Below are 11289 nucleotides of genomic sequence, written 5' to 3'. Positions count from 1 at the left end.
CAACCTGCGAAAAAATTATTCAAAAGAGGAGGGACTGGCGTTCTTCAGTGTCGTCGCTCAACTTGCCCGCGATCAAACACGATCGCGAATATCCTCGATATCTCCTACACAACGGTGTGACTGATCCTTGCCAAAAATTAGACAACTGTTCTAAAACACGCTAACCTCGTCGTTCGTCGTTCGTCCGCGTCGTTCGTCCACGTCGTTCGTAGTCCTCGTCGTCGTCGTCGTCGTCGTCGTCGCCGCCGAAACGATCGATAAAAGCTTTAAAAATTCGTTTAATCCCTGAAAAAAGTACCAGTGAATTGTTTACCGCGAACGTGTGCTTCCTCGATAGAAATTTCGAAGTTTCGCCCCCCTGAAGAACGACGGCGGCCGATTCTCCACACGTTCTCGCGAATTTCTCATCTAATTTTTCCTACGTTTTTTCTCTTTCTCTTTGTTTCCCTTCTTTTCGTCGCTAAAAGGAAAACACCGTCGAGAATGCAGTCCTAGTGTGTGAGTTTTGTAGAAAAGTCTAACGTTCAACTCGTCTTCTCCCTGATTTGTTTACTTATTGTACGCTTCGATAATCGACGCAAAAGAGTAATTAATAGTATAGTAGATCCGAAATAAAGCGATCCCCAGTCGAGAAGTGAACGGATGTTTTCCTCGCGAAGAAAAAATTCTACGAATGCCGCGAAATGCAACTGCTGGCCTCTCTTCCTCTACGCGGTAGAAAATTTGCAATTCGTATCAAAAGTGTGTGGCCATTGCCGCGCGTGTAAGAAAAAATTTTGCACTTCGGTAAAAGGACAACCGAGTCAAGAGCAAGCGCGCGCCTATTATAGTAATCCTTTCCCTCCAGAAACTCCTTACAATAAACCTACGTGTTTCCTTCCTCTTAACGTTCCCGTCATAGGTTTCCTCACTGTAGTTCCACGAAGCGCAGCAGAGCGCGCGGTCCTCGTCGACGAAAGTCTACCTCTAGACGATCTTTCCAACGCACACGTCGAAAACCAACGATTCTCGAAATTTGTGATTATCGCGCGACAGGGGACTCTCGTCGACGAACACCGGCCCTGAGACTCTTTCTTCGAAAAAGCTTATTCCTGCCACCCCTTCCTTTTATCCCTCTTGGTTGCGACCCGTTTTTTCTTCTTTTTCTTATTTTTCTTTTTTTTCTTCTTTTGAGACGCGGGACGCGTTTCTACCGAACGCCAGCCTCGAAATAACCGAGAGATTAGAGAAATATTGTCGCCTTATGAAAAAACGTCACCTAATAATTATGTTGCTCCTTACGAGTTAAGTAATGTTAGTAGTAGGTAATAAGTTTTTTTTCTTTTTGCATTAGGTAGTTTTACATCGATAGAGGAAAAAATACGTTGCTGCGTCGGCAATTTTTTCTTTTCATTTCTCTTTAACCCTTGTCCTTCTTTTTTTCCTTTTTTGTTCGTTCCTCATCTCCTCCCGTGCGCGTTCGAAAAGTCCTAGTGCGTGGCGGCCGACGATTTTTCCGCGCGCGTACAGTCGGCCGGGTGCAACCCTGCGGAATTTTCACCGCGCGCTCCTACCCAACGCGTGTTTTTCCTACGGACGCGTGCACGCGCGGACTGCTTTTTACCGCGTACTGTTCGTCTGCTCCCCGTTTTCATTTTTATTTTTCTTCCTTTATTTTCGGTATCCTTCGCGTAGGATATCGCGCAGGCGACCGTAGTACGCATTTGGTACGTACGTACGGGGCGCTACCGCGTGTATCCGACGCTGTCAGAGGCGTCCATGTACGTGTGTGAAAGTACAACTACCTGCGTGTAATCTGTCCATGTGTATGTGTATGCGTGTACGCGTGTGTGAATCGAGTATGAGTATGTTACAATAACATCGCAACGTGTGTCTTGTAACACCGTTACAAGTGTTCGCGTTCTCCTCCAATCGAAATATCGCCATAATCGAAAAGTGAGTGTTCTTCCGGTACGACCTACCGTCAGCTGGGACGGAGATCGGTGGTGCCGGATGCGCGTGCAACTGATGGAATCGCAGTGGGTTCACGGATGTTTGGATAGATTCTTTTTCTTTCTGTCGCCTTTCGTTTGGTGTATCGCGAAGTTGCTTCGCGACGTTCAAGGGGCTTCCGGATGGAAAGGGCAGGATCAGGCTGGGGCTACTACCGTTTCGTTTCATTTCGTTTCGTTTCGTTTCGTTTCGTTTCGTGCCACGTTTCGCGTTCTCGAAACGTCCCTCGTCCTACACACGCACACACCAACGGCAAGAGGCGCTCCTCCGGCTTCCACGCCCTCTTCTCTCCTCGGAAACGGTCGCGCGTTCGCTTTCATAGCTGACGCGCGACGGCTCCTGCTCGATTTCCGGTTCTTTGTCGCGGAGAGTCAGCCGATCACGAGAGACAAGAGAGACGCGATTCGATCGTTAGTGGCGCGCGATGTACCGAGCGGCGAACCGAAGGAGAGAGGGTGCCCTGAGCTCGGGGTGGGCCGCATACCGTGTGGCAAACGCGTTCAAGTGCGCACTGCATGCCGCACTCGCATTTTTCAATGGGTAATGGGCTCTTACCGTCTAAACACGGATCCGTTCGCCGTATTACTCTCTATTTACTTTGACTGATGATCAACGATACCGACTTTTTTCTCTTCCTACTGCTCAACGGAGTCTTCCATACTGATCACCGGTCCGCGTTGCTCCGTCGATTGCTGGCTGTTTGTCGTCTGCTCGCCGGACCTGTTATTCCCGCTATTGTAACCCCGCTGCAGTTGTACAACCAGTCCGCTCACTGCACCGTACTCTTTCTGTTGCTGCTGTGGCTGCTGCTGTTGTTGTTGTTGTTGCTGTTGCTGTTGCTGTTGTTGTGATGGTGGTGGTGGTGGTGGTGGTGGTGGTGGTTGTGGTGGTTGTGGTGGTTGCTGCGGCGACTGCGACGGCTGCTGCTGCTGTTGAGCCTTCTGGCTCGAAGGATCTACTATAAGCTTACTATCACAGGCACTTTTTTTGTCAGTTGATACGGCGTAGAGATTGTGTAAGTCCGGGTAGTGATTCAGCTGCTGTTGTTGCTGCGGCTGATGAATGGTCAGAGACTTTCGATCCCGATCCTCTTGGCCACCGTTGTGAACTTCGCGTTCCCTGCTGCTACGATCGATCCTCGAGTCGCGGGTACTGTCCTCGTCTCTGCTACCGGCTCTCGATATCGAGAGAGGAGTCGGTGGGGACGTGAGACGATCGCTACCGTCGTCGTTCCGACCGCGGTCGGACGGTGACGGGCTGAGGTCAACGGTGGGCACACGTTCCGGTCGCTCGGGGACCGGCCTTCCGGTTGCGGACGGTCCCCTGTAACTCTCGTCCTCGCTGCTGTCCGGAGCTAACCGCGGCACCGGTGTCCTCCTCGAGTTTCTGCACAGCTGATCGATCAACGTTTTACTCCTCATCGATTCCGGGAGTTGCTGCTGCGACGAGGACTGTTGCTGGTTCCTCGCCTCGGTCATCGCCCTCTGGTCCCTTGGAATTCCCGTCTCGAGGCTCGACCTGATCAAATTGTCCAGGAAACTACCGTTCGCCCCGGAACCGTCGTACAAGCTCTCGGACACCTCTCTCGGCCCTTTGCTCATCGGCGTGCTGCGCGAATTCGAGGTCCCAGGTGATTCGGCGGTCGCCGCGGCCACGCCGATACCGTCCCTGTCTCGTTGCTGCTGTTGTTGCACCATCGCCGCGTTTCTCTGTTGTTCCTGCAACCCGCGAATCCTGCTGGTCGCGAAGTACTGCTCCGGTAAGATGGTCGGGACGTTGGGCGCTCCAGCCATGAACGGCGATGGTATGAACGGCGGCGGACTCCAGAAGTTGAACGGCGTGAACGGTAGAGGAGGCATACCCTCCATGAACGGGGGCATCTTGATCCCGTTCGGGCCTGGTATACCGCCGGGAGGTGTGAACGGCTTCTGCGGCTTCAGCTGAGGTTTCTTGTCCGCCGTGCCTGGTCGAATGTTCGCGGCGGCAGCCGCCGCTGTCACGGTCTCTTTCGTTTTGTCGTCCGACTGCTTCTGGTCCCTGGAACAATGAGAAAATCAGGAGCGAAATATGACCGTCGCGGGTAGAGAGGGAGAGCACGCGGAAAAGGAGAAGGAGGGAAAATGGCGAACAGGAGGGTGGAGAACGTACCTCTTCCTTGGCCTCATCAGATGCCGTTCCTTCACTTTGTACTCGAGGGTGGAGTGTGGTACTCCGTAATAGCTGCCTGCGCGATGCACGCTCATTTCACCCCGCTGAACAGCGCGTACAGCCTCGACCAGGCTATCCCTGTCGTAGTTCCTGTACTTGCCGCGTTTCGGTCTGGTTCCCTTGCCGCCGGTAGCCGGTTTCGGTTTGTTCGCCTCCTGAGCCTGCGGTTTCGCCTGCGACTGCGACTGCTGCGAGGATGGCTGAGGTGGAGTGTATCGTCCCCTCTTGAACGGGCTAGGGTCGTTCATCATGGTTTGCTGCGACTGTACTACCCCGGCCTGTTGACACCCGGGCATTCCAGACGCGGCGACCGACTGACCCTCTTGGAATTTCACGCTGATGCTCTTCGCGATCACGTCACGGAAATTCACGGCGACCGTTTTCCCGACCAGCGAATTGGTCGGGCTGCTGGTGCCGGAGAACGCCGGACTGGCTCGTTCCAGAAGGCCCGGACTCGAGGCAGCGGCGGCGAACCCTTGGGCGAACGCCGCAGACGTTGGCTCGCCGTTTTTGCTCGAACATCCAGGGGTACTGGCGGGCTTGTAGGACGGAATCTTCAGAATCGCTCTACCTTGAGCGCTGTCGCTCGCCTCCTCCTCGATGTTGGGATTAAAGTCGTCGTTGGTGATCGGTCCGCGTTGCTGCTGTTGCTGCTGCTGCTGTTGCGCCTGCGACTGCGCCTGCGGATGCGTCGATTGATGATGATGATGATGAAGCTGCTGATGCGGTGGCTGCGACTGGTCCCCGTTTACGCTCTTGTTTAGCCTCTTGTCTTCGCTCATCAGTCTTCTCATCACCTCTGGAATGCGATAGTCTTGCGACTCCATGCCTGTTGAAAACGGGAAGGAAAGTTTTCCCAGTTGAGAAATACGATTTCGTCGGTCTCTTCGTGCCTACGAGCATTTGTCTTAATCTCGGATTAGCCTCTAGGAACTGTTTAAGCCACTTAAACGAAGTTCCGTTCAGAAGGTGGAAAAAGTGTCGGCGACCCGTCGACTAGGGCCTGGCTTCTATCGATTTCCGAAGACCTATTCGCTCGTAATACACTTTTCGACTTTCGTCTCGGACCTGCCCGTAGACTGGCTGCCCAGTCGGCCAATGAAACGGTCTAACGTCTAACTATCGGAAATAACCCGAGTCGACCCTTGCAACCTTCTTTCACCGAAACATCGGCTTTCCGTCTCATTTCCTATTACCACTTACAGTTTTTTCCCTTCTCTTAGCAGAATTACTCGGTATTCGGCTCACCTTTGAACGGCGCAGCTGCTGCGAGCATCTTTTGTATGTACGGACCGATGTTCGCGTGTTCTAGCCCTGGCCATTCGGCTCCGGTCTCTTGTCCTCGTTGCAGCAACGTTCTCAGGGAATCTCCGCCGCTTCCTTCGAGGGCTGAGAACCTCACCAGATCCTCCAAGGACAACAGTGGCTTCAACAGAGCTTTCTCGACTTCTTTCTCCTCTTCCGCACCCGACAGTTCTTTGTCGTCCACCTGTTAAGAATATTTATTTCTAGCCTTTTCTGCACACCCTACTACCGGGGCACTACTACAAATTCAAGTATAAGGATTAATTGGCCCTCTCGAGGAAAATTCACGTCGTTCAATCGAATCGAACCACACTTTACTTTCTTTTTTCATCGAGAGGCGTTCTTCTGTGTAGCTTGTATATGTACGCGTGTCTGTGTTAGTTTGTATTCGTGGTGTCGATTGTCCATGTATAATAAGTACTCCTCCTCTTCGTCAGATGCAGAATGACCAAGCGTCATGCAGGAATAGCCAGGAGGAATTGTAATTCGCAAGAAGCGTTACACGTACAGAAGAAGAAGAAGAAGAAGAAGAAGAAGAAGAAGAAGAAGAGAAAAAAGCAAGAGGCTACTCGGATTCGTGTCGTTCGGCCGCGGAAATGAAGAAAGAGAAAGGCAAAGTGGGAAAATTGAGAACCAGCTTGAAAAATGTGTCTCACTCACCCCGACGAGTAAAAAGAGGCAGCAGAGGTCGCAACTATTACTCAAACAACATGCGTTCAAACGAAAATGTCTACCAGCAACTAAACTACCTGCGCTTCTCCTAACGACACCAGGCAGAACATCTTTGCTCAACAGAAAATTTAATCAAACGATCTCGATTCGAGATTAATTTCCCAAAAAACTACTTTGTCACGGAGAAACTTTCAAAGAATCGTCGGATACTTTTGGAAAATTAATCGTATCGTTCTCGGCGCAATCTTGCCGGAAAAGCCACGCCGCCTGTAAGCATGCCTTGCTATTCGTCAGAACGTCAGGTAGAAACGATACCAACGTATACCGCGGTAACACAGAGCCTTGCTTCAGAGCAGAACGTCAACTAATACACAGTGTCGAGGTTGAAAAAAGCGTATACTCGATAGGGCTCTATCAGCCCGTCGCGAACAACAAGCTTCGCGGTCCAAGAGAAACATTTTCTGGTCAGCTCGTCCCGAAAACTTACCTCGAGTCTTGCAACCTCGCCAAGACCAAGCGGCCGTGTGTTAAACTACAAATAGTGAGATAAAAAAAGTTAAACAGCCCATGCAAAAACATTCGACGCTACTGAGAATCACGGCAACCGATAAAGAACCCGCGTGAACCGAGGTTCATCTTTCGTGTTTGCCTATGGGCTAGAAAAAGGGTTCCCTGGTGCGCGATCGGTCCACGCGAATTCTACGATCACCGTGGCAGAGGTATGTTTTGGGGAAGCTCCAATTCGTTCTTCCTAACCAAAACCACACTGTAGATACAAATGGGCGGTCTCTCCACGCGAATCGAAACCAACTCTCGTTTTAACCCTCCCCTTCCTTCTTCCAACATTCATCGAACGTTTTCGTCTCTCCCGTTGTTCTTGGACGCGTCACAATCTTTAGCTCGAGATAAATCGCGTCCAAAGGCGTCTCCTCTTAACGTCCGATAACTTACGATTAACGACGGTGGAACCGAACCTGGAAGGAACTGGTTCGTGTAAATATTCGAAACAAAATCATCGAGAGTCGGTGAAAGAAAAAGACAAGCAGGAGGAAAAATGAAAACCGCGATGGAAGTTTACGAAGCGATCCCCTCCTACTGTCACCGACACGATTATCGGACGATTCTAACTCTAACTAAAGCAAGCAAGTTCAAAAGAGACCGAGAACGAAACTCTCGTCGCCACCGGTGCCAGAAGAAGCGTGGTATCTCAACACGTGTTTCTCTACGCTTCCCAACCCTACTCTCGATCCTTGTCATTGCCAATTCTCAATTCTCTCTCTTTCTAAAAAAGACGTGGACGATTGTAAAAATCGAACAGGGGTTAATGTAATAATAATATGCTCGCTTCTCCTCTCTCATACGTTCTCTCCACTCTCTCTCTCTCTCTTTCTCACCCTCTCCCTCTCTCTCCGCTTCTCTTTTTCACTTGTTCTGTCCCCAAAACCTACCTCGTCCACTTGCGGGGTCGGAGTGGTCGCGGAGGCGTTTTGGGTCGTATTTGGTGGTGTTGTAGTAGTAGTAGTAGTAGTAGTGGTGGTGGTGGTGGTGGTGGTGATGGTCGTGGTGGTGGTGGCTGGGGCGCCGGGCTCGTGAGGGTGTGAGTGGGTGCTAGACAGGGTCGCGTCCCTTTCGCGCTCCATCGCAAGCTTGTAGACCTTGTTGCGCAGGGTGCTACGTGGTATCCCGTAGATCACGGCCGCCCTTCGTGTGCCAAGCTTGCCACTCTGGATATCCCTGAGCGCAGCCTGCAGCTCCTCCTCGGTGTAGGCCCTCCGGCCACCCCCGGCACCCACCACGGGGACACCACCGACGCCTGCCGCAGCTGCCGCCGCCGCCACAGCCGCCACCGTCCCGGTCATACGCGGTTTCGCGCGGTAACAAGAACTAAAACATCCAGCACTGGTTTAACCCTTCTGATCGCTCGACATATCGTAGGTCACCGGGCCTGATGCACCGAGGAAAGACAGACACCTGAATTTCCCGCTGATTCCCTGAATCATCCGCAACGAAGTTACTCAGGTCACTTTTCGTAGCACGAACAGCTCACGTGTATAGGTGATTCACCGGGCAACTGTGTACCACGTGGCCGGCGTGGTACGCGCACGTGTTGTGCACGAGAAGCGGCGGAATCGATCGGAACAACAGCGTCTCTCTCTCGTTAACACTTTGATCTTCGACCGTGCGCGGCTGCATTAGAACGAATTCGAGTTACGAAATTAGGCAGCTAATGGTGAGAAACCCCGCCGCACCAGACGTTACGCAATTAAAACGTTTTATGGAGTTGTGCGATTTATGCCCATCCGTTTTGCTCGGTTTCCCGCGACCCCACGTCCCGTCTTATTCTCCCAGTTTCATGCTATACATATTCATCGATACCTCTCTTTTGTTTCGCCCCTCTTCCCTTTCGTTTATCGTTCGTTCAACGAACGAATTCCAATTCCCTATCCGGTCCGGAGGCTGTTCGAAGAATCGAGGTGACGTAAGCGAGACAGATAGCAATCGGACCGGTATACAATTTGTTTCACTGTTTGACGATAAGATTAATCGCGAGAATTCATCGTAAAAGAATACTCTCCACGTCGGCGACTGCTAAGAAACGTGGCCCCCCATGACGGGTTCGTCGACCCATTCTCTCCGTTCAGCACCAGCAAAGTAAGCTGATAAAAGTGACTTGACTCTGTCACTCGGTAAAAAACCATATCTCCGCAGTGTGTTTTTACTTTACGCTTAAATTCATTCCAATCTCTATGCATTCCACGAGGTCCTATCTTTATATGTATCGTACTTGTAAATAACTATTGCCGCATACTGTTCTTCTTTCGAACGTACTACATGTACAACTTCTTCCTGCCGCCGATCCAAAGTTATTCTACGTGCGTAAGTACGATAATCTGGACAGTGCTCGCCTGGGAGGAAAGATTTTGACTGACTTCATCTCGGTTGATCGTTCGAGCTTCTAATTTCGACTTGACTCGCGCGGTTTCGACGGCGGGCTATCTTATCGTTAATTACGGCACGACGCATGCGCGGCCGCGAACCACTGTCCCCCGTCTCCTTTTCTCCAGCGTTCCTCTTCGCGTTTCGATCTTTCTCACGCGGCGCACGACACACGCGAGCTACTTTGTGCCTTCGATGTGTCATGAGTCCATGAGGTGCAGATTACGGTGGACTAATAATAGACGACGATAAAAATTTGACGCGCAAAATGTTCCGCGGGGAAAACAGCGAAAACACGAGGGCAACGTACGGACACGCTTCGCGACTTTGACTCAAAGTACGCGTTCCTCGTCTTCGTCGCCGTTCTTCTCCGATCTACCGCCCAATGTTCTTTATTTTTCCGCCAATCATCGTCGCCACTCGTTGGAAACCGGCTATCTCGCTTTAGATTCGTCGCGTTCACCGTTATTCTGGTTTTGGGAAACGTTCAACTAGCCGAGTGAAAACCGTTCTTTCTTTCTTTCTTTCTTTCTTTCTTTCTTTTTTCCGCGGGAAATTTATTCAAGAGAGCGCGCCTCGATTTTAGCTTGAATTTTCAGCAAGGATCTTCCGATTTCTCTTCCGTTCATCTTCGATTAACTTTCACGGCCGATTCGGGCGCGCAAAGTTTCTCTTTGTAATTTTCGAGTCACCCTTTGGAACGGACGCGATCCTAGACCAGATTGCCGCGCGGTTTCCTACCGAATCAAACATCTACCCCACCTATCGCGTATTTTCGTTCGACTAATAAGCGGTAGATAAAGGTTCGCGAGGCGGCACGATCGTTTCACGGACACGCGAATTCTATCGAGGAGATTAACGCGGTACGACGCGCGGTGTTTCCAGCAAACCGGCGCGGCGCGGCGCGGCGCGGCGCAAAAATGTTGCCTGACTTTCTAGCGAATTTTCGTAATGAGTGGCTTGCGAACAATGGGACGCGGCACGACGGCAAAAATTTCCGAATAAGCAAACAACCAACGGGAAACTTTTTAATTACCCGCTCTCGTACAGAGTCCCGTCTATCGACTCCAACTCGCGGTACATATATCGCGAATTCTCTATTTAACGACACAACTTCCGCGTAATAGAAAAAAAGTATCCAAGACACGTTTCGATGATCGAGAGAGTAACGTTCGAGGAAGAGTGCAATCACCCAGTACGCGTACCGTCCGCTAAATCGTCGCTCCAACACCAATCTATTCACGATCCTTTGGAACACGCGGCACGGAATGCGATCAACACTTTCCTCTGCTCGCGCGGAATGTAAATACCTGCGAGCTCTATCCAGAGAGGTGGGCTCGTAATAACACCGGCACGATTCTTTCAACTTTGGCGTTTGGTTCGTCGGTGCATCGTCACGTGACCGATCGAGTAATCTATCTACCGTTGTAGAGGAGAGAAGGCTACTTACTTAAAGATACTCTTGGGGTCGATACCTGCTGTCATCCTTAGAGGTATTTTCTGTTGCTCCAATAGAGATATGTTGTTATCCTGCGACAGAAAGCATAGGACACATCAGCCACGCTGTGCTACGTGATACATAGGTTGTTATTTAAAACTGGTGATAAAAACTCGTAACATCCACGTAAACGTGATTACGAGAAGACGATAAGACATTAGATGATGGTCTACTAGAATGTTGATGTATGCATTTATATCGACACGCAAGGAGAAGGAAAGCGAGTCTACCCACGCCAGAAGGAGGCACGTACCTGAGAATTTTTGGGTTTGGCCGAGAGGTCGAGCGGTTGGTCGGGCGGCGTCGTGCTGTCCTGATGAGGCTGCACCCCGATGAGAGGCGCCTCTCTTGGCGGCAGACACCACTGGGGCAGCAAGGTGGGGTAGGTACCGCTGAGCGCCGCGGCGACCACGGACGCCGCCATCGGATCCACCTGGACCGACATCGGTGACTCGGCCGATCGCGAGCTGCTGCTACTGTCGCTCTGCGGGCTCTGCAGGACGCGACATCGAGCTGTATGTTACGTTTCTCGTCCGGCTCGTCATTGGTCGGGACACACGGAAAGGAACTGATTACCACCGGCGTGGGAGGGAAGAAACGATCATGGAAAAAGGAGCGGTCCCGACGTGGAGGACAAATCGAATCCTGATCAAATTCGCTTTTTCGCGCAAGCCACA

General features: G+C 51.3%; 1 protein-coding gene across 1 annotated transcript in view; it reads right to left on the bottom strand.

Moving 5' to 3' along the window:
- Nucleotides 1-1275: 1275 nt before the first annotated feature.
- The window catches only part of LOC108577961 (mushroom body large-type Kenyon cell-specific protein 1), an 11238-nt gene continuing 1224 nt past the window's right edge, over nucleotides 1276-11289 (bottom strand). The window contains exons 3-7 of the mRNA XM_017941201.1: nucleotides 10565-10644; nucleotides 7626-8061; nucleotides 5449-5689; nucleotides 4141-5029; nucleotides 1276-4029 (exon numbers count right to left, since the gene is read on the bottom strand). Of these exons, the coding sequence (XP_017796690.1) occupies nucleotides 2628-4029; nucleotides 4141-5029; nucleotides 5449-5689; nucleotides 7626-8061; nucleotides 10565-10644 (3048 nt within the window). The 3' untranslated portion in view covers nucleotides 1276-2627. The remainder of the gene's footprint in view (nucleotides 4030-4140; nucleotides 5030-5448; nucleotides 5690-7625; nucleotides 8062-10564; nucleotides 10645-11289) is intronic.

This window comes from Habropoda laboriosa, unplaced genomic scaffold, assembly GCF_001263275.1.
Source record: "Habropoda laboriosa isolate 0110345459 unplaced genomic scaffold, ASM126327v1 scaffold801, whole genome shotgun sequence".
NCBI classification, from domain to species: Eukaryota; Metazoa; Arthropoda; class Insecta; order Hymenoptera; family Apidae; genus Habropoda; species Habropoda laboriosa.
This window is presented reverse-complemented; position numbering and strand designations above follow the sequence as displayed.